General features: G+C 42.1%; 1 protein-coding gene across 13 annotated transcripts in view; it reads right to left on the bottom strand.

The window, feature by feature from the left end:
• Positions 1–27,600, bottom strand: part of LOC147227582 (protocadherin alpha-C2-like) — a 188,947-nt gene that overhangs the window by 5,515 nt on the left and 155,832 nt on the right. For 10 of the 13 annotated variants that reach the window (XM_086157811.1, XM_086157804.1, XM_086157814.1 and 7 more), the window contains exons 2-3: positions 6,311–6,375; positions 3,515–3,600 (exon numbers count right to left, since the gene is read on the bottom strand). In XM_086157811.1, coding sequence (XP_086013937.1) covers positions 3,515–3,600; positions 6,311–6,375 — 151 coding nt within the window. Of the gene's footprint in view, positions 1–3,514; positions 3,601–6,310; positions 6,376–8,982; positions 11,818–21,232; positions 23,695–24,866; positions 26,901–27,600 lie in introns of those variants that run through there. The other 3 variants (XM_086157816.1, XM_086157809.1, XM_086157803.1) reach the window with 3 other exon arrangements.

The raw sequence follows: 27,600 nt of genomic DNA, 5'->3' as shown, positions 1-27,600 counted from the left end.
CAAGATTTTGGAATCCATCTTTGTTCCATTTTGTCAAGTCTTTTCGATTCATCCCCTGTTGCCTTACCATCGGCCAATTTGGTGGAAGCGCAATGCAGTGTTATGTAATGAGGAGGAGGAGAAGAGGAGGAGGAGGAAGATGGGTAAGGAAGAGTAAGGATGCGGATGGGAAACACGATGCTCACCGACAAAAAGCTGGGAGGAAAAAGGTGAAAATATTGACTTGAAATATCCTGAAGGAGCAGTCCTGTTTTACATTACACTGCAGTGTTCAAAATGTGCAACAACCGTGATGGAAAACGGTGGGAAAAGGACCACACCCTTTTAAGATACAGCTCCTGCGTTTTCATTTATGACTCAATGTAAATTTATGTACAAATGCAATAATTCAATTTACTGTCTATTTAGAGAACAGTTTGTAATCATATGTTTTTATTTCCATTTTTTGCACCTGTTTACAGATGACAGAATACATTAGGGCATCTGCATAAATTACCATGTATCCAATAATGAGTGCAATCAAAAATAGTAAAAAAAATCAAGGAAAAATGGGTTAAAACTCAATGCTAAGAATGGACTGTATAATTTTAACTGCAATTCTGTTAGAGTGCAATTGTGTGTGTATCTATTTGAGTTTTATGCCAGGTTGAGCACCTTGCTTTGTGTTCCCTCCAGGATCATTTGGCAGATGGTGGACACAAGTTATCCCAAGTGACTTGGCTTACCATAATATAAATAGACATAAATGTTTGAGGATGGGTGCTTTTTTCGTGTGCGTCTGTGTGTGTGTGTGTGTGTGTGTATTTTTAAATGTTAGAATATTCATGCCATTAAGATGACTATAAGTGATAAATTGTGCACTATATTGAGAGAGGGATACAGGGCTGGGGGAAGTGGGAAGAAAAACAGGGTAGGTAAGTAAAATACTATGACAATTAAACAAATCATTTAAATTAGGTTAAGAATAGGATTTACAAAAGAAAGAGGCTGTGTATTTGTGTGTTTGTGTAAGTGTAAAAATGATACTGTCAACCTGCATCAACAACTGCAATTTACCTCTGCTCACTCTTACACTGTTATCCACGTCATCTGCTCTCTTGCCTCCTTTAAATCTTATAACATCTACTGTGATTTTCTCAAAATAAATACCCTCTCTTAATTATATTACTTGGCCAAGTTCATTTTTGCTTTTCCACATGCAGTTCCAATAGTCATCCTTTCACCCTTTGACCTAAAGCCTAATCCCTGCATCTTCATCCTTCCTTGGTACCTTCAGTATTGTCCCATACCACATGCTTTCCCTCTTATCTATGTGACAGTTTTCTCCCTTTCTCGCTCCTCCGTCAGTTTTAGGGGCCGTGAGTGGTTTCCATGGAAACAACGTCCTCCTGTGAAGCAGTGGGACATTGGTAGGAGCCATGGTGACATGGCTGTTTGAGAATAATGCTGCAAGCTCGCTATCTTTCTATCTTCCTCTCTCTCCTTCTCTCTCTCTCTCTACTTCTCTCTCTCTCTCTTTACACAAAACTCGCCCAGAAACAGCAGTCTCATGCGATCCACTCCGTTTTTCTGCAGACATTTTTCCAGTCAGTGATTCAAAACTATCCATTCTTCATGCCCTCCTTAACAATTCGTGCACGTTATGTATCAACCTTCCTGTTAATCGTACCCTCAGTTGAACAGTCTAATTTTTCAACCTCTGCTCATCTTTGAAAGGAATGCTTGCATCCCTTCAACCCTGACTGGGATTTGGGTTGAGAAATAGAAAACAGGAGAAGATACAACAAAAAATGCAGGAATAAGACATAGAGAGAGCATCAGACAGCAAGCAAAACCCTGATTTCATTAACGTGGGTATATTAAGCTGGGTGTGGGCTGCACTCCATCTGTCACAGCAGAGGGAGCAGACAAAGCAGGCTGGCAAAACACAATCAGAAACACATCCAGGCCCAAATGCACACAAAACAATACGTGCTGACATAAATATGTATTTATTTAAATGTTCAAACTCTAAAACATTTCCCTGTATATTTGATCAAAGGGGAGGAGAAAGGATAGATAGGATATAAAATAGCATTTCCTATGAGTCACAGTGATGTGACAAGTCACACTGAATTGATATCAATTTTTACGTGATGTAAAAGGGGGAAAAATTTAGATTTTCACTATTTCAAGTGATGTAAAAGGGGGAAAAAATTTAGATTTTTCTTTTTCTGAAAGTCAGAAGCAAAACTATCCAACTTTTGTCCTTAAGTATTGCCACTGAAACCAGCTTTTTCTCAACCCATCATTCTTTTTCATTGCACATCTACCTCTATTTGGCATGAGCCTGCTGTTTTCATTCCTAACCAACTATCAAATGCAAATAGGTTAGTGTGTCCACGATGTGTTTTCTTTTTGAACTACCACAGCTTAACTAGTGGACCTCAAATCCTCACAAGCTAATCTTGTTACCACTGACCCAGGCTGATGATGTCTCGACTGCCTGTTCTACTTTTCTATTTGTCTTTCTTTCTCTGATGTTTTGAAGTGCATTCAGGATGTAAGTCTTCAGCCAAGCAAGAGATCGATGGCTGAACAGAGGAGGCTATGTGCCAATGCGTGGACAAAAAGAGAAGGTAGATAGTGTGGGAGCAATTTCCATAGCTATCTAGTCAACTGCCAGACCATCATTACATTCTTAATTATATATATAACATTACATAAATGCACTGATGTCCATGCCTTCATTTGTCTCTGGTTGGTCATTGTTTTTGCAATTGTGCACTTGGTTCAGTCAACAAAAAATGTGCTACGGAATGTCAAGTTCTGAACATAATCATCAAATGAGAGTTGCAATAAACAAAAAAACTGTCTGCATTGCATGGTTTCTCAAAAATCAGGGTTGTAATGGTGTGTTCATGTTTTTAGAAATGCAAAAATATGAAAGCTATTTCCAATTTAGGATGTATAAAACAACATCACAGTGAATTGGATGTAAGATCTATTTAACACATGTTTCGAATATACCTGGAGGAAAGCATGTAATGCCCCGATAAACAACAGGCACAACTAACACACAACTTGTCTTAGTCTGCATATTTGTGAACTGAAAAAAGCAACAGAATGAATTGTTGTATACAATGTCCACTTGTATGGCTCAGGGACTCACACCTCCATTAACATCCTGCTGACATTTGAATCAAACATTATCTCTCCCTCTCCATTCCCTGTAGTGTTTTACTACAAAAGAGACCAATGATATCCATCTACACCTACCCAGCACATGTCATTTCCTCCCTCCTGTGAAGGAAAGTGGCATGAGAGAGCTGTGCAGTCTTCTGATATATATATATATTTTTTATATTTAAAAATGCTCAAGCATTTTATTCAGTGGAATTTGAATGGCATCTGTGTCTGTTAACAAGTTACAGGGAGTTTTCACACATATCTCAGCACCATTTCGCTTTTAATTTGCAAGCAGCACTGTCGAAATTGATGTTGATTTGATGAGAATGAACAGAGTTATTCTTACCAGCAGCGCTGGATGCAGTGGGCCAGTTCTGAACCAGGACCCCTTGGGCTCCCTGCATTACTGAAGACTCCTCCATATGCACAGAGCTAGAAAACACACAGCAAAAAATAAATCAGATAAAGGTGTTCATTTGTTGACATTCAGCACATTGACAGCGTTCAGCGGTTCCTAATATTTTGCTCACCACTTTTATTTTTAAATCAAGAATTATTATTATAATCCTCCTGAATCGAGGATTTATGGTAGGGCTTGTGTATTTGGCCTTTAAAAATGTACCAGATGGTTTAATGCGGTTGGAGATCAAAAGATAGAATGGTGTGTGAATCACACTCACCGCAATGTGATTCTGAAAAGGAAGATCCTACAAGATTCTAATCCATTTTTCGTACAACTCATTATAACAGGTTTGAATATTGGCAGTTGCCAATGTGGTTGCATAAGGCACAATCTGAGATATAAAACTTTCAAGTTGGGATTTCAGTCTCCAAGCTTTCCAGACATTCTGTGCATTTTTTTTAACAGATAACTCCTCAATCCCATTTCCCACCCCACTGATCGAAAACCACTACCCAGATGCGAAGCCAAAGTAAAAAACAAAAAAATCTAAATACCCAAACAGCACACACAACTGACTTATCTTTAAATTATATTTATCAACTCTGTTAATAGCAATGTTGTTTAAAAAATGCAAGTGAAAGCAATCAGTCTTAATAGAAAGTCAGTGCAGAGCCAGCATTACAGAGGCAATTAATTTAAATGATAGAAACATGGTATTTGCCTAATTACTCCAAATGTCTTTGCACACAGAAAGAAAAAATAATAAATGGATATGTTGAAGATCTCTGGAAGAACGAAAAGCTTCATTCATAAGAGTTTGTAAGCTATGACACTATTTAATTTACTCTTCCTTTCAAATAGGTGCTCCTGTGGTTTGGATGTTGTATTGCTTTCAAGAATATATAGAAAAAATATGTCAGCCTTGTTTTGGTTGTTAGCAGAAGGTTAAATAAGTATCTTAATCTGCCGATTTCTATACTGGTGGCCCTCAAGTTTGATGCTTCATCTGTACATATGCAATATTCCTGTCTGTTCAGTGCATTTTCAACAATACATTTTCTGCTATTGAAGTAGGTTCATAGACTGTTTTAAAATGGTGGCTGCCCTTTCCAGACTATGCCGATCCACCTTCTGATTGCTAATATTATTTCTTATTTTCTGTATTCACCTGCTTCCTCATCATTTTTCAACAAATACATGTGGTATTAAGTCAGCGTCACATTACAACCATCTAAATCATTTGCATTTGATAGATAAATCTCACTTTTTTTTTTTTTTTTTTTCCCCGCATTTGTGAGATTAAATCGTACTTAATAGGTCAACACCATGGTGGCTTGGTGTGATATCCAAAAGCTTTTATAAAAGATTTGATTAATTTTTCACATAAATACATGAAAATTCAGCCAAGCTTGCAATTGGGACAGTGGGATAATCAACAAAAATACATCAGAAGTAGTGACTCACGAGAAAGATTTAACATAATCAGCTGCTTCAAATAAGTCCATGGACTCTCATTAATCCGTAATGTAATTATTGGGAGATCTGTGTCACAATCATCGTGCATAGCCTGGTTTCCTGCTCTTGATTTGACATGGACATTAAATTACACCTACAGAAATAATTATAAGCTTGAATACTGACACTGCATACAAAATGGAGGTGTATCTGCATCACATCATTCTGGTTGATAGACACCGGTTGTCAACTGGCAGTCATATTTAGTATTAATGAAGACATGCAGCATATTTCATACACATTATATGTTTTTAATACAATATGATCTCCCCCCCCTCTTATTGATGTAAATGTTGAATATTGATCCCTGTTTGGTTGTGTGTATCTGTTCCCCCTGTATAATAAATACCCATACTTGAGTACTGCAATCCTTAACGTTTCTTTTTTTTTTTCCCCCATCACAGATGTTATGTACCTCATGTGTCATCTTTCTAGCTGAATACCTGATCTTTATTTATCTCTGATCCCCTGCTACTCTTCCATTGAGTGCAATTTTATTAAAAAAAATAGAAACATTCAAAAAATATAAAACAATATATGTTAATAATAATAAAAGATATTACTGTAAGTGTGTGTGTGTGTGATTGAAAAAGAGAGACAGACACAGAGATAGAGATAGAGTGTGAGAAAATCGGTTAAGAAAAAAAACTGCAAGCCATCTCGTATCCTTAATGAAGAGGTGCAATAAATTATATCCATTTAGATTTTATGATGATTGCATGCATTAATTAGTTCAACATGTGCAATTAAAATGAATCATTGCGCTTTTGATAATCCCGGCTCTTTTCATTTAGAGCTGCCAAAACTGCCAATCAACAACATGATTGATCATAAAATCAATCATGATTTTATCATGGATAAAATGAGCATTTTAGGAGCCTAAATGCCTTAAATTGCTTTTTATTTCCAGTGCAAATATGCATTACTACATGCATATATTTTGCAGGTTAGACAGTTAAGACTACCCTCTATTGGATAATACTTTTTGGAGGGTCAGAAAAGGATGTTTCTATAAAGGGCACATAACTAAAAGTTGTTGTTTTTTTTTGTTTTGCTTTTCAAAAGAAAGCGTCTGTGCCCAAACATGTCATTAAAAAATGATTGCCTTTGGGAAGTGAAGGATAGAAAATGATCTTGTAGAGTCATCCAGACAAGTTATCTACCAAGTGTACTTGACCGATCATTTGGGAATAAAGATAAAAGCAAGAAAAATTGAATGCTTACCTCTGCATTATTCCTCCTGCTCTCAGGGAGGCTGAATATCTCCAGTCTGAGTTCGGTGCCTTTGGCTGAAAGAGAAAGTGAGAAGAACTTAGTTTTAAGAACATGCAAAATATTATACAAAGTCATTAATAAGTCATGGCGAAAATATCCCCTCCCCAACACACGCACACACGCACACACGCACACACACACACACACACACACACACACACACACAATGTATGCACACACACAGACACTGCTGTTTGAGAGAAGTCTGTTCTTCATGCTCTTCAAAATGGTGGTTCTGTTCACTGCAACAGTAATATGGTACTGTTGGACTCTTAAATTGTTGAATGATAGAGAAAATGGTGGCATCTTCCTTCATTCACATGTTTGTGATGACTTTTCTTTTTTTTGTCTATTTGTGCCACCCTCCTTGAACATTGTGTTTTTGTATTTCACCTCTATAGCAGCAATTCCCCATTGATGCAGTTCAATAGTGGGATCAGCATCTGTAACATTAATACTATTGCATAAATATCTACATCAGATCTGTGCGGAGAACATGAGTACAGTGGAGACTGCTTTCGGAGATTTAAAAACAATATCCTTCCACATTCATAGATTTAGATATTATTTTTGAAATAACAAAATCCAAAACATCTGAGCATGACTAGTCTGACTTAGAAAGGAGAATTCATCCTGACCAGCCATTCAGTTCATGTGAAACCAATTTCCAGGCCCAATTCCTTTCAAATATAACAGATGCTCACTTGCTGCAAACGCTGCAATGACCTCTGTGGGTCTGCAGTGGACATTTATCACCCTTAAAATCCAATATTTGGTCTTAATGAGAGAAGCCTGGTGTTCTTCCTGGAGTTGTTCAAACAGGAACAATTTTCAACAGAGGTACAGAGCACTGCGGTGTCTGAGACCCACTGTATCTATTTTGGAAATTTGCTTTTTTTTATTTGAAGAAAATCACTTATCAAAGTGCAATCAATGATTATATATAGTTTGAAAAGATGACTGGATTAAGATTAAGTATGAATCACAGTTGAGGAAAAACCTTGCTGATTCATTGGTAATGCAAATGAAAAGAATTAGACAAAATAATCAAAATAAGACCTGATACTCCTCAGATGGGATTAGATACCTTTACTGAATGTTTGTTCTGTTGAAAATTGTCTGTGGCTGAAGGGAGATTGGTCCGATTAGTTATGTGATGCTGGTGAGGGAAGAAGCAAAAACCCACTGTCGCAAACGAGCAGATAGAAACATCTATTTGGAATCGAACTCGTTTACAATTTGAGATTCTCCAAAATAAGAGGATAAGCGAGTTATATATTTGCAGACTTTATGCAAACTAAACAAAAAAAAAAGCTAATGAAAATCAAATGTGTGAAATCAGCTGTTCATTTTCATCATTTGAAAATGAAAAAACAAAGCAGAGATCCAAAAAATAAATAGAAATAAGTTACATTGTATAATCTCTTAGGTGACAAAATAACGGGAATTATTGATAAAGAAAACTATGCTTTGGCGACTCGAGCCTTTTCTTTTTTAGTTTTTTCTTTTTTTTCCTCTCTCTTCCTCTCTCCTCCAGTGTGAGTGAGCACTTCTAGCATGGATACAGAGCTCACACCTCCGCCATCGACACTGCAGCCAATCACCTTTCTTCCCCTTCCTCAGTCGCATGGTGCCAGCCAATCCACATGCAGCACTGATAAACCCATCCTTGCCAGTTAATTGCATACCAAGAACAAACATGACTGGCATTTAATGAGGAACATGACAAGTAATAGCAAAAAAATACATCCAAAAGTAAAGAAACAAATTCTGTATATCAGTCTTTCCATTTCCTTCCCTGTGCTTTATGAACAGAACCATGGATACAAACATAACATGACCAAATAAGGCTCGTTTCAGCCATATCTATCTTTATATGTTTCTCCTTTCTTTTAAACCCCCCTCCCTCCCCCCGTGACGGTGTCCACCGTTTTCTGTATCCCGTCATCAACCTATTAATTGGTAGGGAATAGAACTCAGACACCAGGAAAAATAAAACAAAAATCTCTGCCTCCGATATATGCCTTTTTCAGCGATTAACAAACTGTGGCTCTCTGCTCAGCACCACAGAGGTACGTGACCAGAAGAGGATATTTTGGTGCAGTGAGACTGGCAGTACTTAAATATGACTAAGGCTGCACTATTTCTCAAACTCTCTCTCCCAATGGAAGTGACCACTGCATGGCCTTTGGGCTGATTTAACTTAAATGTTCTAATGCACCGCAGACAATGTTGCCTCTCTGGAGTCAAATGTGAGCAACCCAAACACGGGTTTCTTTTGGCGGAAACAAATTTTGGAGTAAGGGCACTTGTTGGGAAATATTCGGAGCACGGGAAGGAGGCTGCAACTGTTTAGCATAGCACACCCTAAAATGAACGACAAAAATATGAGCAGTATGGAATGTTATATCATCATGGCATATATTGCATATAGAAATATGCAATAATGTCCACTTGAAACAGTCGGCCGATCAGCGCAACGCTGATGATTTTGTTATTCCTCCAAGTAACCTCAAACAAATAAAGAAGACAGGACTTTCATTTTTATGTATTGGGTCTCATTTAGTGGGGAAGTTTAACAAAAAAAAAAAAAAAACACAGACCCCAAATGGGACACACACCTGGATAGCGGTTGCATCTGGCATACTGAGACGCCGAACGAATATCTGGCTCTGTCCGCTGTGGCTGGTGACATAACCTGATCCCCAGGTACCGCTGTGGGGCCGTCCCGTGTTGTAGAACATAAATGTATCACTTCCCGACGTAGCAGTCAGACATGTTTTGTAACAGTATGTTTTGGTCAAAGACCCATTACCCCGCACTTCAATGTAATGCGGTTCCACTTTGAGGTCACGGCGCAGGACCACATTATTCGGTTGCCCACCGCCTCCACCGCCACCTCCACCCGCAGCTCGTCCTCCGTCCCCACCGCCACCTGCTGAGGTGCCCCCCTCTGGCACATTATTCTTGGAAACGCAGCACGGGGAGCAAGAACCGGGCTGGGTGCAATAGGCATGGCAGCGCACAATGGCCAGCACAAAGACAGTAACCAAGAACACAAAAGTAGTGGCACACAGGGCGATGATGAGGTAGAGAGTGACATTGGAAAACATAAGGGGGCTGTTTGGCCTTATGATGCGCTTGGGGTCAGGGGTCAATTTTGGTGGAAGCTCCATCACATGCACGTGTACAGTTGCAGTGGAGGAGAGCGGCGGTAGGCCGTTGTCACGCACGACAACAGTCAGAGCAAAGGAGGTGGAATTGTCCTCGACAACGCGCCTTGTGGTGCGAATTTCACCGGTGTGCTCGTGCACCTTGAACAGGTCAAGGTCTGCGCTTGTCTGCTCCAGGGCATAGAGCAGCCAAGCATTTTGCCCTGCATCACCATCCCACGCCGTCACCTTGGTTACCAACACTCCTGCTTCAGCATATTTCATCAGCGTCTCTGTGGTGCGACTTCCATTTGCAGGCGGGTAGAATATCTTGGGCACGTGGTCATTATGATCCATAATGTAAACATATACGATGACCACGCGGCTAAGGGGGGGCACGCCATTGTCCTGGGCTTTGATTTGAAAGTGAAACTCCTGTAACTTCTCAAAGTCAAACGCACGCAGAGCATAAGCTTCACCTGTATTGGGCTTGATGCTGACGTAGCTGGCCACAGGGATACCGTGGCTGTTGTCATTGAGGACGGTGTAGGTAATGCGAGCGTTTTCTCCCGCGTCAGCATCCGTGGCCTTCACGATACACAGAGACGCCCCGGGAGCATTGTTCTCCGAAATATAAACCGTATACGAAGTCTGTTGAAATTTAGGCGGGTTGTCATTCACATCCGCAACATCGACTTTAAAGGTCATTTGAGAAGACAGCGATGGAACGCCTCCGTCCGTGGCGATGACGGTGACGTTGTAGGACGAAATGGATTCCCGGTCCAGGAAAGCGGACGTGACAATGGTGTAGTGGTTCCGGAAGGACTTGACTTTAAACGGTACGCGAGGCATGATCTCCAGGGTGATTTGTTTGTTGGGACCGGAGTCGCGGTCGTTCACGCTGATCAGCGCGACGACGGTGTCGGCCCTTGCATCTTCGCGTACGGGGCTCGACAGAGACGACAACACAATCTCAGGAACGTTATCGTTGACGTCTAAAACTTCGACCACTACTTTGCAGTAAACTGCAACCGGGGCCGGTCCCTTATCCATCGCTTGAATGTACATTTCATACGAGTTTGTCTCCTCGTAGTCTATGTTGTTTTTTACTCGTATCTCTCCCGTGTCCGTGTCCATTTCAAACATCTGTCTGACTCTCTCGTGAGTGTAACTGCTGAGCGAATAGAAAACCTCCCCATTTGAGCCTTCGTCGGGGTCGGTGGCGTTCAACTTGATCACAAGGGCGCCTCTCGGAGAGTTCTCGGATACTTTGATTTTGTACACCGAGCTGTCGAATCTGGGTGCGTGGTCGTTGGCGTCCAGGACGCGAACATTGATTTTGGCCGTGCCGCTGCGCGGTGGGGCGCCTCCATCCAAAGCTGTGAGGATTAGCTGATGGGAGGACATCTGCTCGCGGTCAAAGGGCTTTTTGAGAATGAGCTCGATTTGTTTATGATTGGAAAAGGGTTTTATGGAGTCCAGAGCGAGGTGGTCGTTCGGGCTGAGGCGGTACTGCTTCACGGAGTTGGTGCCGTCATCAGCATCCTGCGCTCCTTCGATGTGAAACCGCGTCCCGGGCAGAGCGGATTCCGGGATCTCCAGCTGATACTCATCTCTGGGGAAAAGCGGCGAGTTGTCGTTGACGTCCAGGATCTCCACCTCCACGTTGGTCACCTCCAAAGGATTCTCTAACACCACCTCTAAGTTGCGTGAACAGGTGCCGCTGAATCCGCACACCGTCTCTCTGTCAATGCGGTCGCTCACAACCAGCTTTCCAGTTTTGTGATTTATCGTGAAATATCTCCTACCACTATCAGGCGTGACTCTGATTCGTCGGGTGGAAAGTTTTTTCAGGTCCAGACCCAAATCCCGGACGATGTCACCTACCAGTGCCCCGTTATCCAGCTCCTCCGGTATGGAGTATTGAATTTGTCCGCGTGTGAGACCGCCGAGTAGGAAAATAACAACATATATAGAAAAAGGCACATTCTCCCTCACGTTGTAACAGCATCGCACCGTCACGGCCATTGCAGGCAGGCAGGTTGGAAAAAGCATTCCGCTTTTTTTTTTTTTTTTAGCTTGATATGCGTCCCCGCCCGCCTCATTAAAATAGTCCGTGCGTTAACCGGACTACATGCAAGACGTCCACCGCATCCTCTCTGGCGCCCATGAGAATATGTCCCCTCCTCGCATCCATGTTTGTCTGCATGGATTAAGAAAAATAATAGAAAATCTATTCTCCTGGCAAGGCTGACTTCTCTCCCTGATGCTGCCTATTGCTCTCTCGCTCTCTCTCTCTCTTTTTCTCTCTCTCTCTCTCTCTCTCTCTCCCAGCGATGTGGTGATGGCGTGTGTGGGCAAAAAGAGGAGGGGGAGCAACTCGCTCAAATACCGCTGGCTGCATTTCAGCATCTTAGATAAAATGATCGACGACGATCCAATAAAAAAAAAAAAAATGAATTCTTGTGGTGGAAAACACAGCTTTGTCAGCGCATCTATCATTTTATAAGCTCGCCGTGGGAGCTGCGCACGCACGGTGAAATTAATCGACACTACTGTCTCCCCTCCGTTTCGCGGTGCCACCGCCCTTTTCCATGTGCGCCAGAAAAGTGATTTATAAAATTGGTCAACACAAACCCACAATAGGGTAATCCACTGTATGGTAAATATGACAGTGCCTCTCGAAAACATTGCAAACCAAATACAAAGAAAAACAGAAATATTGTGTTCATTTGAATGATCATATTAATATAAAAGCATTATAATCACCGTGTAACCATTTGCTTTAGATATGACTTTCTGTTTGGAGTCTATAAAGAATATTTATTGCGATATATACTGACACTCTTGACACCAATGATGTTGTTATGATGACAAAAATGAATGTATGCGAATGTATGTTTTGGCATTTTTAAAATATAGATCGAAAATAATATATTTTGTGTGAATATTTTGAATAAATTATTTCCCTCTTTTGCATTCATATATTTTATAAAGGGAGGAGGCCACAGATATTTGGCTACAATTTGCATATTACAAGGCTGAGAATGTTTGGCCCTGACAAAGACTCAAGTGTTCAAACAGACACATTATTCAGAGTTAACAAACAAATCATCAACTGAAGTTTATCAGAATCTCAATATTGAAGTAGATGCATTTTAAACTTTTTTTTTTTTCTGGGTAGGAAGTGTAAGTGACATCCATGCGTGTCTCCAGCTTGACTGGAGATGTCTTTACTTCGTTCATGGACAATAATGGAAGTTTTTTTTATGCTTTTTTTTTTTTTTCCTCAATAGATACACTTGATCGTGTAACTTTTAAACTTTTAAATAAAATATGACTTCTTCAGAAAACAATGCCTTTCAAAAACTAATTAAATTTCTAGCGGAGCTCACAGATTGTAAATTGTTACTGTTGCATAAAAAGCCTGAGCCTTTCTATTTCACACAAGTCACAGAGTCCAAGACGCACATCCTCGACACACATCGCTCCCCTCTTGTCTTCTTCCCCTCATCCTCACCCACGCAAAATCTGCCCACGGCAATGATATCGCGCCTGCGATCATTGGAGACGGCGAGAAGACAGTGACTCACTCAGATGCTGCAAGAGTGTCTAAAGCAACAAGAAGTGGGTGGCAAAATCGACCACAGTACACATTTCATAGAAAGAAAACCCACTTATTTAGAAAAAATAAATATCTAGATGTGTTTTGAAAATGGGCTCTCTCCATTATTACCCACTGACCAGCGGTGATAACGCAGGCTTCCTTTCAAGTGTCTCTCTGCATGGTCTGTGACATTTAGAATATTTTCCTGTTGGGGTTTGTGGACCTACTTGTTTGACAAGACACAAACATGAAACATGCAAAGCATATCTCTTCAATTACACAGGGGGGCTGGAATTACAGTTGACATTACTCTTATTCTTTTTTTTCCCCCTTGTCTATCCATCAACTTGAGGATGCAAGACTATTTTTGAATACCTGCATGAAATTCATACGTCTATTCCAACATGAATCGTGCGTCACAAACATCCCGGGTTATTTAACATTTCACTTGTGAGCTGTGAATGATGTTATTCTGTTTCCTCAATCAGACAATACTTGATATGTACCATCAAATTGCTGATTAAAAGTGTTAATTTGAACATTAGTGTTCATTTTAACCCTGCTTTCGACTTTCTTTTTGGAGCATATTCATTCATGTTTTGTATCCTCAACAGTCTAAATCAGGCACACACACTCTTTCCCTCCCAATTGCCCCTTAATAGTCTTTTCAACATTGTTTTTTTTTTAAGTGTTAAGTAACAAATTGCATTTTTTTTCTCAGTAGACCAAATTGGGTGACAGTGAAACAGCAGGTCTTCAGCGAGAAGAGCCAAAACACAGATGTTCAGTTTCTCTTGAGGCCATTAAAGCTCCAATATCTGATGTCATCAGTAGAAACTGGCCAAAATATAAATGACAGTCCCTTCCTCAAGAATCAGTCTCATTAATACTGCAAGAAGCCATTGTAAAATGCAATCAAAGTACCATCCATAATAGCCCGTCATATAATTCAGCCCTCTACTTTGTGTCCAATATAATACCCATGCTGGGATATTATGAAGTATGGCCCTTGTTATCTTCTCTCAGCACACTTGCATGCAAACACAAAGAAGCACAGAAATACCATCACAACACAATACATATTTCATGCATGTTGGATCACAGCAACCTCAGTTTACTCCAATTCTCTGATTTAGTGAGTTTGTTCTAAGGAACTGATTGGGGGGGGGATGTTAGCGTCCGTTAATCATACTGGAAATGTATACCCGTAAATTGAATGTGACAGATACTGAATTCTTTCACAAAAAACAAAGGATACTGAAAATATATTCCATACATCAGTATTCTCATCTATCATTACACAACCTAACAGGAAGAGTAAGAGGAGAAAATGAGAAAAAGAATGTCTGCAGATCTATTTGTAGGCGGATACTGGGTCTGCAGTAGCAAAATATTCACGTTCATTCAAATCAACACAAGTCAAAAAGCCGACAGCTTGTTTATTCCAGATGTAACATTAGTGTTGAAAAGATAGGTTCTTTAGATCCCATACACGTACTCGACAAACCGCAAAGCAATGTCAATCAATGACAATGTGCCTGTCAAAGCGGTGGAGGCCTTCAAGACGGCCAAGGGTGAAAGAGATGGTGAAGTTGCTCCCTCTATTGGATCAAACTGATCATACAGGGTTTGGACACGTGATCATCATCCCGCCGCCCATCCTCACAGGCTTTCATTAAGCCAAAGCACTTAGACTTAATCTCCTGTGTGTGTTAGTGTGTGTGTGTGTGTGTGTGTGTGCGGGAAAGAGAGGGAGAGAGAGAGAGGGGGGATGATAGGGAGTGTCAAACGAGAAATGGAGCACAGATGATTTTTTTCCTCTCTCTTGTGGTGGTTATTTTCCATGCAGTGACAGGGAGAAATTGTGAATAGGCCACGATACAAAGCAAGGAGCTGTCCATTGCTGAAATAAGAAATCTTGTATTATTTAGTATATAAAATAATTAAATCATCATCATATAAGGACTGACAATATGAAAACACAGGAAAAGGCAATGTCAAACGAATAGAAAAATAATTATCTGGTGTAACCTTGTACAGCCTTTATCATTGTAAAATAAAAGCAACATTGAAAAAAAAATTGAAAAAAAAAATTGATATCGACATCACTACTTATTTATCCTGCATTTTTATTTTCCTACTTCCACTAGTTTTCCATTGTCAATGCACAAAACTTTTCCATTATTCCAATTCCCAATGTCATCACAACTGTTTTAGCAAGGTGACCAAAATGAGCCAGTGGGGGTACCCTTTATTTATTTGTTTACTTATTGTTTGTTGATCCCTTGAGTATCGCAATTTCCAAAATAAAGGGCATGAGAAAACTGAAAGCAAACTAAATCCCTCCCTCCGGGGCTTTGTAAGGGTTAAACAGCTCCTCGGCTGTCCCAGTTGAGCCTGTGCATAAATCAAGCAGATGCTTGTTGTGGCATTGAACAAAGCTATCAGGAAATGCAGGCAGGCTTTGGACACTTCCCTCTTTGGATGTCTCTGCTTTGTATCCTTTGCGGGCCGGGAGAGGATGGAAACCAAGGTTCTGAGCATGACAAAGCTAATCTAATGACTGCAACGACATCCCAATGTCACGAAGAGGGAAGGGAGCACGGATAGAGGATGGTTTGGTAGAAGTGGGTTGGTGATAAATTTGTGGCTTTATCTGTGACCAATTGAAAGCTTGCTCTGTTCCCACTTAGCTACAGGGAGTATATTTTGCATTCTGTCCATCTCATCCTCCAAAGCTTCCATTTTCTCGCTAGCTTAGGCTCATGGCAAAAGTCTGCATTGTATTTGTCTGCCTCCAAAATCCCACTCTATTTTTAAAGCATTTCTCCGTTCTCATGTTTCTCTCACACTGTCCCGCTCCATTTATCCCTTTTCCTTGCATTTCCTCTCATGGGGCTGCTCGAATTTCATCTACATCTTTTCCCTCTGTGCGTCTCCATTGAATACACTTTGTTCCCTTCCTATTTGTGCCCGGTTGGGGGCGGGTGATGGCCGCTCCATGGAAACAGACTAGCTCATCATTGCATTAAGGCTCAGAACAGTTTCCATGGCAACCACAAGTAGCAGCGCCAACCTCACTTGCACAACACAAAGGACACACCCTTGAAACAGGAAGTGGAATACATAACAAGCGAGATCTCCTGTGTGCATGATTTATATATAATTCCATATAAATAAACAACATGTAAATGTATCATCAGCTGATAGTATTTAAATGAAAGCTTATTGTGGGATAACAAGCTGTGAGCCACATTGCTGTGCGCCTGAACCAAGATAATATTCAGCAGAATCAATAATTGAATACATTTCCCAGCTCAGGGAGGGGGGGGGGGGGGGCAGAAAGCTTTCACTGAACAAAAAAAAAAATAAAAACACCATGTCATATCATCTGGCAGAGCTCACTAAACCTTTTCAAATATATACATATTATGGATCAATAAAACACCGAGTGCTTGGAGGTAATAAACTGCAGCGAAGAAGAAAAAAAAAACACGATAGCATGATGGCTTCTAGGATGAAGACTCTCCTCATCCTCTCCGCTCCTTCGCCCCGCCCAATGGCTTTAACTATGACTGACAGAATGTGTTGCTGCCCGTCCCAGCCGCAGAGCCGATACCATGATCGGTACTGTAGCCCCCCTGCCTCTGCAGCGAAAAGCGGAAAATTACCTGCCCCTCCCCCCAACTGCCTCGCTCACATTCACGGGGAGCTGCAGCACACACAACGCATATTGAAGCGCTTTTACGCAGAGAAGCTGCTCCGGGCATTGTTCCGGGAAGCACAACGCATGGCGCTGGAGCACATGGAGATTTTATCAGAGGAAAAAAAGCGAGAAAAAACAGCGCAGGTCGGCCGAGATGGCGCATGTTGCGCGCAGCCATCTTTAAATCACACGATGACCCACATACAATCCGACACAGACACACACGTCGCCAGAAAAAATAATAAGAAGTCTGCGTGTTGAGTGTGCAAAGCCGCGGTTGGATGTCCTTCACACACACAAACACGGCCGCACGAACGGAGCTTTAGCAGATCTGACGATGATTGTTTGTGCTGAACCACTCCCTGAAATGAGGTCATGTCGTCTGAGTGAGTCAAAGCGCCACAGATCCACCGCACCACAGTACACTGAGGTTCACCCCAGTGCATTCACACACAAACACAGACTAAACAAACGTTAATGAACGCATAGAAATATAGGCCATACAATTAAACACAACAGCTTCACAGAAAAGGGGTAGTTATATCACACAAGCCACTTCTCTCTCGGGGCCCTTGGCATGATCGAGTAAGATATTTAATGAAACTGTGTTACATCGTGTCTGCGGTGCCCCGGGACCAGGAACACGCGTGTTTACAGAGATGGACGCTAATTCCCTGTTAGGTTTCTCAGCTGCTCACCTTCTCAGGGACTGAACAGCAGAGGGAGGGAGCACAGAGAAAGACGTGGCATGAGTTTTACTTTGTGATGGACGCACGGAAATGAATGTGAAATTATCTTATCGTTTGCATATATATATGTTTTTGTGAAGCCCCATGTACAGAGCAAAACACTGAATAAATCTGTTTTTCCATGGTCTTTTGTCAAGAATGCAAGGATACAAAACATAGCATGGCAAGAAGACTTTGTAAAGGGGCTTCCGTGCTAAATAGATTTTTCTGCCTTTTTCGCCTCAGTTAAAGCTCTTTTTAAGACTGCATGTACCAGTGCTGTTCTAGGGGATTTTTAGACATGTACAGCACTTAATATGGAGCACAACAAACAGAAAAGAAATGGGCTGCTGTCAAAATCTGCAATCTGGTATAAACCTATTAACTGAAATCGGGGTTATTTGAACAGGCAAACATATTTAAGGACTAGGGTTGAGAAACGCTGATCCTCAATTGAAATCTACTTTCCTGTTGCCCTAAATAAGAATATTCAGTAATAATCATAAACTCTTTCCAGTTATCACTGATATATGATGGCAAAAGAAAAGCACGGGTAAAAATGATTGAGGTAGCGCAGGGAGATTTTGCTTTTACGTCTTCAGCAGTGCAAAGGCACTAAAATAGATCTGACGTTTATATTACTGACACCTTGGCTCTTTTTTTTTTTCTTTTCTTAGTTTGCTTCCTACCATGACAAATTTCTCAGCAGAAAAAAAATAAAACAGGAGTTTTGTTGTCCGAGAATATGACAGAGCATCCAAATTTGAATTGCCTGGACTAAAGAAAATTGAAATGAAGAAAAATAAATCACCATGAACTTAAATGTGTGAAGAGATTGAATCATGAATTACCAAAAGATAAATTACTGATGGATTAAATAGGAGATTTCTGTAGTAACAGAATAGGCAGTTAAAGTCTCACTAGCAAAACACCAGTTTTACGAATACATCACAACATCTTCACTTTATAGTTTCACTGATACACTTTATAGTTTATAGTTTATTTTTATTTCTAATTCTGCCTTTCTTTTATTATTTATTACTGTTATATTTTCTGTAACTCTGGCACAGCAATTTCCTTCAGGATTAATAAAGTTGTTCTTATTCTTATTCTTATTCTTCATCAACTATTCCTCAGCTCAATGTGATGTCATTTAAAATCATACAAAAATGAGCTATAGACGACTCACTCACTTGAAATGAAGCGATCCAACACCTAGAACTCACTGCAAATTGTACCCTTTCATGTCACCAGGACAGGAAATATTCTTAAAACCTTTTCAAGATGCAGTTGAAGTGTTTATTTAATGTCATTTTTCTCCAGCTGTGTTGTCATTTTGTGCCATTTTGTTGAGTCTTATCTTTCTCAATATTGCTGTCCGAGAGGTTTTCAAGGAGGGGTATTCTGAGCGCTTGCGGAAAAAGTTCAGCTCCGACGGTCAAACTTTTTTAAGCCACGTGGCTCCCCCGTACCCTGAACAGACATTCTCTAGTTGGACTAAAAATACCGTGAGAATTCCTACAATACAACCTCAAACAGCTGATGTCACTCAAGGGCAAAAAGCTGTGGACAAGCATTCAGTGCACTCGAAGGGAACGCGGTCAACAACCAAAAGGTGCAAAATGGAAGAATATTAGAAGATACTATCACACTCTCACTGGCACAACATATTTTTTTCCAGTTACATCAAGTAGTAAGAATAACTCGCTGATTAATATCTCTCAGAAATCTTAATACACTTTTCAAGCACTTCTTTTCCCCAAGCAGTCCATACTTTCCCAGAAAATCAAACGGGTTAACAAAGTATTTTTGCAACAAGACAGAAAGGGAGCAAGAAAGCTGTAGGGTAAAAATCTATAGTGAACTATATGGTGGTCCTTGTGTTTTCTGAAGCACCCCATGTTTTTAAATCATTTATGCCACAATAAGTAACAATTTAGCGGCAAATGTGTCAAGAAGGAATTTCTCGTGTGGATGCTAAGCTGAGTGACTTCAAATCCGTCTTCCAGACACAAGAAGGGGGGCTCCTGTTTTCTATCATAGTATACAATTATCAAATTTGTATTTTCATGGGGGCAGCCACTGAGGCGAGAGTTTGTTAAAATATGAAATTAAGTTGTTAATTCACCCTTACACAGCTGATGCTCTATTGAAAATTAATTTACAGCCATGGGAGACATTCCACAATGACATAATGCGCCATGCTTGTTTGCTGGGAACAAGAGCGCCTGAGCGAGGAGCCTTTTGGAGGCCTCACTTTTCAGCACCACGGACAGCTCTTCTGACACTAACTACCAGTTCGTGGCAAAACTTGAGGAGGAGCTAAAACCTTTGACTTACAACAATAATACGCAAGTTATCAGGTTAAAATGATAATATCTTGCCGTTCCCGTAGTGGGTAATGTTTGGGTGCCAGTAAAAGTGTCTCCATTGAAAGCGATCAGCTCCGCATTACATCAGGATCGTCCGCGGTCATTTTATAGATAACGGTACCTACTGGACTGTTCTCCATGACAAAAACATGGATGACATTTTCTTTTAAATCTCGATGGATTATCATTGACGTCTGAAATGTGAAGTGTAATAACATGTGTACTGGAAAGCGGAGGGACCCCATCATCCACCGCTGTTATTGTTGTATTATACACGGGCGCCTTTTCTATGTCCAGAGCTCCTTCCACAACCAAAGAATAATAATTCTTGTATGTGTTTTTTATCTTGAACAGGACTGAAACACATACTCTGGCCTGAACGGCGCATTGTCGTTTATGTCAATTATTTGAACCTCTATATGATGCTGAGTGATTGAGAATTGCCTCCACATTGAGGGAACATTTTACTGTATCAGAGCAGATCCCCCTCTGATCGATCCTATCGCAAAAACATACCATCTGGCAGATTTTAAACCCAAATCGAATTATTTCTTGGATGTCTTAGACACAACAACCGGTTTTGCTGTTCCTTAACGCTGATGTGTAATTCCTCAGCTTGGCCACCACCACGGTTCCTTTGTCAACCTCCTCGGAAACGGAGAAATACAGCTGCGCTCACAACCCAGTGCACAAACAAATCGAGGTGACGACTGGAATCCAAACGGTGACGGTTATTCCGCCACGACCCATTGTTGCCACAAAATTCATCAAATAATATTATTATCCGAACACATCCGAGTTGAGCAAAAAAAAATTAAAAAAAAAATGAACCTCAATTTCTGGGCAAAAAGTACATGAAAAGATTGAGGTTGTCATTTGAAAGTTCCATGAATTGCATATAAAAAATGGTATTTAATGTAACAATGTTCATAACTGTTATTTATGTTTTTCAATACAATTGTACCATTTTGAAAACCGTATAAGAAAGTGCAACAAAGAGAATCCTGTAAAACGGATATGAAGGCGACAAAAAGATTCAGCACCAAGGACAGCGACAGCGTTCAGCGTGTAGAGGTTTCACTGTCATTTCTACACACCTTGCGTCGTTGTATAGGCCTCTCTACGGAAAATTATAGGGTAAATCACAAGTTGGCTTAGACGATTTTAACTATTCAGAAGTTATATGAAATTAAACTCGAGATTGATACAACAGAAAAGTCAAAGTTGGAAGAATCGGAATAAACTATATAAAACAACATGGGGCGTATTCACCTTTTCCAGACCTATTTAATCAGATATGCCTTACCTTGTCTTTACCGGGTAAAGTCTGAGTCCTGGTAAAAGTGTCTCCTCCGTTAATACTGATCAGCTCCGCATCTGCAGGCGGAAACGGCCCGGGGAAAACCACCATGTCACTCTTCAGTGTGTCTGAGCTGAAACACACGTCGTACTGCTGAGTAGCCTTAGAGTAAGACCAGCTCCCGTCAGGGTGGGTGGTGATCATGGGGGCGCCGTACCTGCCGAAACCATCGTCCGTCCTGTGACACCTGAGCGCTATCAAAACGATCAGGCTCAGCAGGAAGATCCCCGACACCGACACGATGGCAATCAGCAGGTACAAGTTCATATCGGAGAAGGTCTCCTCCTTGATGGTCACATGTCTGAACTGAGTCTGGATGTCAGGTGGACTTTCCACCACCACCACGTCAATAGACACGGTGGCCGAAAGGGAGGGTTCTCCGTTATCGGACACCGACACCACCAAGGGGTGGGTTTTCAGGTCGTTGTCGCTCAGTCTCCTCTTAGTCCTGATCTCCCCGGAGCTGCTTCCGATGCGGAACAGGTTGTTTCCTTTGGGCTCGGACAGGTGATAGGAGAGCAGCGCGTTGTATCCAGAGTCTGCGTCTACAGCCCTGATCTTTGCCACAAAGTATCCCGCCTCAGCAGAGTAGGGGATGTTCTCACTGTTAACCGAGCCGTGCTCAGAATAGGGCGCCAGGATGTTGGGACTGTTGTCGTTCTCATCCAGGATATAAACGTTGACCGTCACGTTGCTGCTGAGCGGAGGAACACCAGAGTCTGTGGCCTGAACTTTGAACTGAAACGCCTTCAGCTCCTCGTAGTTAAACGACTGCAAACTTATGACATCTCCGCTGTCTGAATTAATGCTAAGAACTGAAGGTATTGGGATGTTTTTGGAGTATGTTACTATTGAATAAGTCACTGCCGCATTTTCCTTCATATCGGGGTCGACAGCGGTTATTCTACCAATCGATCCAGCTGGGCTGTTTTCTTTCACATAAATATTAATGACAGGTTCAGGAAAAGTTGGGGCGTTGTCATTAATATCAGAAACATGTATAGTAACAACGCTGTTGCTGGACAGAGGTGGAACCCCTTCATCCACAGCTGCAATGGTCAAATTATAAATAGCCTTTTCTTCCCTGTCAAGTTCTCCGTCCACAACTAACGAGTAATATTTTTTATAATTCGAATTAAGCTTGAACGGAGCAGAACCGACGATTTTACACGTAGTCTGGCCGTTCTTCCCCCCATCTTTATCAATCACCGTCACCAAAGCCACGATGCTTCCCACAGCGGCGTCTTCTTTCACGGGGTTCATGAGAGAAGACACCACGATCTCCGGAGCATTGTCGTTTACATCCACCACTTCCACCAAGAGCTTCCCGTTCCCCCTCCTTGGAGACGAGCCTTTGTCTGTGGCTTGAACGTGAATATCATACGCCGCCTGTGACTCGTAATCCAAACGACCCTTTACGGTGATTTCGCCGGTGTCGGGATTTATTCGAAACACATCTGCGGGATCGAAGTTTGCGCGTTTGACAAAGGCATAAGTCACCTTCCCGTTCTCTCCTTCGTCCGAATCCGTGGCGCTCAGTTGAATCACAAACGATCCGATCGGTGCATTTTCATTAACGCGCGTCTTGTAGAGGGTTTTAGTGAAGGACGGCGTGTTGTCGTTCACGTCGAGAACATTAACGTATATTTGCAACGTGCCGGTTTTCGGAGGTTTTCCTCCGTCAACGGCGGTGAGAGTCAGACTCACATTGGCTTGCTTTTCTCGATCTAATGCTTTCACCAGCACCAACTCGGCTGATAAACTATGTTCCCCGCTGCTTTGCACGTCGAGGGAAAAATACTCATTCGGGGCAAGTTTGTAGGTCTTCACCGAGTTGCTTCCCGTGTCCGCGTCCAGAGCCAAAGGGAGCAAAAAACGCTCGCCCGTCGGCGATAATTCGGAAATATTCACGGAATGCGATCCCTCCACGAACATCGGCGCGTTGTCGTTAATATCATTTACCAGCACCTCGATTGGCTGCAGCACCATGGGGTTATTTAGTATCGCCTCTAAGTTCAGCGTGCATTTTAACGCATTTTGGCACAGCTCCTCGCGATCTATAGGCTCATTGACGTACAAGTCGCCGGTGCGTAAATTCGCCTTGAAATATTCCTTACTGGACCCAGACACGATATGAAGATTCCTCGTTTGCAGATCTCGAACGTTGACATTTAAATCCTTTGCGAGATTCCCCACCGTCGTTCCTTTGTCCACCTCCTCCGGAACGGAATAGAAAATCTCAGCAGCACACCGGTCCCATAAGATCACCAAAAACAACCACCGGATACAGTAACGTTCCCTTCCGCTGGCCATCGCTACTTTCCAGGATTCGTGCGTATTAAAAAAATAATGTTTTTATCCGTAAAACGCCGGTGGATCGGCCAGCATTTTGTTTTCCATCCACTGCCGTACGAACCCCTCCATCGCCTTTTGGGTGTCTCCGACAAAGCGTCACTCTGCTGACGCCACAGAAGAAAAAGGAGGAGACTGGGAGACCAAGAAGTCCTACAATGCGCTGGTCATATGCGACCCCGTGCGGTAAAGCCAAGATATTGAAAGACATCCCATGAAACGCATTAAATCCGAGATATTGTCAAATGAATTTATCATGGATCATGTTTCCTTATCAAATGTTTCAACCGATAACGGTCCATCTGTGCAGAACCGGCTCAATGGATTACTCATGAAAAAAATGATCATCCGGAAAGTAAAATAAACATTTACTGAAGTGAATTCGGCTTGCAATAATATGTCGATGTGGTTTTAGCACCGTGGACATCGCAGCCTCCGGGCGGCACAGCCTAGTGTCTCCCTGAGGTGGTCCAAAGCACGGATAAATGCAAAGGGTTTGTGTCAGGGGGGGCATATGGGATAAAACTTTTGCCAAAACTAAATACGTGAATGAAACCAATGGTGACATTGAGGAAAAGAGAGGAGGCAGAGCTGGAGGTCGCAGAGATGAAGATGCTGAGGTTCTATTTGGGAGTGACCGGGATGGATAGGATCAGGAATGAGTCTGTCAGAGGGACAGCACATGTTAGATGTTTAGAGAGAAGAGATGGTTGGGTCATGTACAGAGGAGGGATAGTGAATATACTGGTAGACGGATGCTGGAATTGGAGGTCTAGAGGAAGACCAAAGAGAAGATTGATGGACATAGTGAGAGAGGATATAAAGGTTGTTGGCGTGAGAGACGAGGATACAGAAAATAGATGGAGATGGTTTATTAGTTGTGGGAACCCCTGATGGGGAAAGCCGAAAGGAGGAGAAGAAGAAGAAGTTGTTTTAGCACCATGGACAGTCTCCCATGCAATCACATGTACTTGCTAACTTCATTACCGGAAACCGCTTTGACTTGGACAAAGCTATACAGTCAATGTAGCATTGCAATATACTTGTATTCTTCAATGTTTATCCTAAAGATGTAGCTGTAAATGATGGTGTGAGGTCTAACATGCATTTAAGAAATATACTGTCTATACAAATGCTTAATCTCAACGATGACCCATCTTGCTCACAATTATACGTCCAAACAAGAGATACAGTCATCACACAGCAATCTGCATTGACTCTAACTCACCTTGTCTTTACTGGGTAAAGTCTGAGTCCTGGTAAAAGTGTCTCCTCCGTTAATACTGATCAGCTCCGCATCTGCGGGCGGAAACGGCCCGGGGAAAACCACCATGTCACTCTTCAGTGTGTCTGAGCTGAAACACACGTCGTACTGCTGAGTAGCCTTAGAGTAAGACCAGCTCCCGTCAGGGTGGGTGGTGATCATGGGGGCGCCGTACCTGCCGAAACCATCGTCCGTCCTGTGACACCTGACCGCTATCAAAACGATCAGGCTCAGCAGGAAGATGGCCGACACCGACGCGATGGCGATCAGCAGGTACAAGTTCAGATCAGAGAAAGTCTCCTCCTTGATGGTCACATGTCTGAACTGAGTCTGGATGTCAGGTGGACTTTCCACCACCACCACGTCAATAGACACGGTGGCCGAAAGGGAGGGTTCTCCGTTATCGGACACCGACACCACCAAGGGGTGGGTTTTCACGTCGTTGTCGCTCAGTCTCCTCTTAGTCCTGATCTCCCCGGAGCTGCTTCCGATGCGGAACAGGTTGTTTCCTTTGGGCTCCGACAGGTGATAGGAGAGCAGCGCGTTGTATCCAGAGTCTGCGTCTACAGCCCTGATCTTTGCCACAAAGTATCCCGCCTCAGCAGAGTAGGGGATGTTCTCACTGTTAACCGAGCCGTGCTCAGAATAGGGCGCCAGGATGTTGGGACTGTTGTCGTTCTCATCCAGGATATAAACGTTGACCGTCACGTTGCTGCTGAGCGGAGGAACACCAGAGTCTGTGGCCTGAACTTTGAACTGAAACGCCTTCAACTCCTCGTAGTTAAACGACTGCAAACTGACTATTTCTCCCGTCTCCGAGTTGATGTTCAGAACGGATGAAATTGGGTTATTCAATGCGTTACTGTCAATCAACATGTAACTTAATTTGGCATTGTGATCCAAATCAGGATCCAGAGCATTCAACTTATAAATGCTTGATCCGGTTGGACCATTTTCTCTGACAAATATATTTATCAAAGTGTCTTGAAATCGAGGCGGGTTATCGTTGACGTCTGAAACCTGAACGGTAATGACTTTGCTGCTGAACAGAGAAGGAGTTCCTTCGTCTGCTGCCTTAATGGTAATATTGTAAGTGGAAGTGTTTTCTCTGTCTAACGGTCCATCAACTACTAGTGAATAATCATTCCTATAGTTGGACGTAAGCTTGAACGGAACAGACCCAACTACTTTACAGTGGGTTGCACCATTTTGACCTCCATCCTTATCGGTCACTGTGATTAAGGCAACGATTGTCCCCCGTTCTGCGTCCTCTTTCACCGGGGACATCAGCGATGTCACAATGATTTCTGGGGCGTTGTCGTTCACGTCAATGATTTCTATGAGCAGTTTGGCGTGAGCTGTACGCGGAACAGCGCCCTGATCCTTTGCTTGAACCCTGATTTCATAAGCAGGGGTCTCTTCATAATCCAATGTTCCTTTTACACTAATTTCCCCCGTTTCTGAATTCAAATCAAATACTTCTAACAGGTCACTGTTGCTTCGTTTCATTATCGAATACACGATCTTACTGTTCATGCCTTCATCTAAATCTGTTGCATTTAGTTTTATGACCATGGTTCCCACTGCTGCATTCTCATGTACGCGCACTTTATAAAGAGAGTTGCTGAAACTCGGTGCGTTATCATTATAATCAATTATATTAATATGTATGTATAATCTACCGGTTTTAATCGGTTTCCCACCATCTTCGGCGTTTAAAATGAGTTCAACTACCGGCTCTTTCTCACGATCTAGAGATTTCTGCAGCACCAGCTCAGCGGACACACCGTGTTCTCCACCACTCTGTACATCCAGCGAGAAATATTCATTGTTGCTCAGCTTGTATGTCTTCACGGAGTTACTGCCGACATCCGCGTCCACCGCGATCGGGAGAAGATACCGCTCTCCTGGTGTCATTGATTCGGAGATATTTAAAGAATATATATTTTCCATGAATTCCGGTGCATTGTCATTTATATCCAAAACGCTGACATCTATACGATGCACATTCATCGGATTGCTCAAAACGGCTTGTATTCTTACGGCGCATTGTGCGATGTTCGGACAAAGCTCCTCTCGGTCCAGCCTCTCGTCAACAAACAGGTTCCCGGTCCGTTGATCCACGTCAAAATATTTTTTGCCGTAACTCGAAACGATGTGAAGATCTCGATTTTCCAGCTCTTTCACCCTGACGTTCAGATCCTTCGCGATATTTCCAACCACGGTGCCTTTGTTCACCTCCTCAGACACGGAATAAGACAGCTGCGAGGCGGATCCGTCGCAAAAATAAAGCAGCACGATGATCTGAATCCACGCAGTTTGGTCCATTATTTCAACCCTCATCTTCTATCCCACAGATGATAAATGCTGCTAATAATTCATAAAAAGCATATTCTCCATATTGAAAAAAAAAACGACTAGCAGCCTGCAACCCCCCCCCTCTTGCCACAGTGACTCCTTACACCGACGGCCAATACGCTTTTAGTTTCTCGAGTGGGGAGGAGTTTTTCACGTCACAGGAAGAAATCCGACGCGCGGTCTCGAGCGACATCACGTGGCAAAATATTACCAGTTCATTGCAGGAAGACGCCTATTGTCACGATCGACGATGGAAAGTTATTCAGCTATATGTGATGTATATTCCCCCTAAAAAGAAAAATAATCCAATCATCTACTTCAAATCTCATCTGGAATTACA

This window comes from Fistularia commersonii, chromosome 13 (genome assembly GCF_037954325.1).
Source record: "Fistularia commersonii isolate RoL2024-O1a breed Wild chromosome 13, RoL_Fcom_v1.0, whole genome shotgun sequence".
Classification (NCBI taxonomy): domain Eukaryota; kingdom Metazoa; phylum Chordata; class Actinopteri; order Syngnathiformes; family Fistulariidae; genus Fistularia; species Fistularia commersonii.
This window is presented reverse-complemented; position numbering and strand designations above follow the sequence as displayed.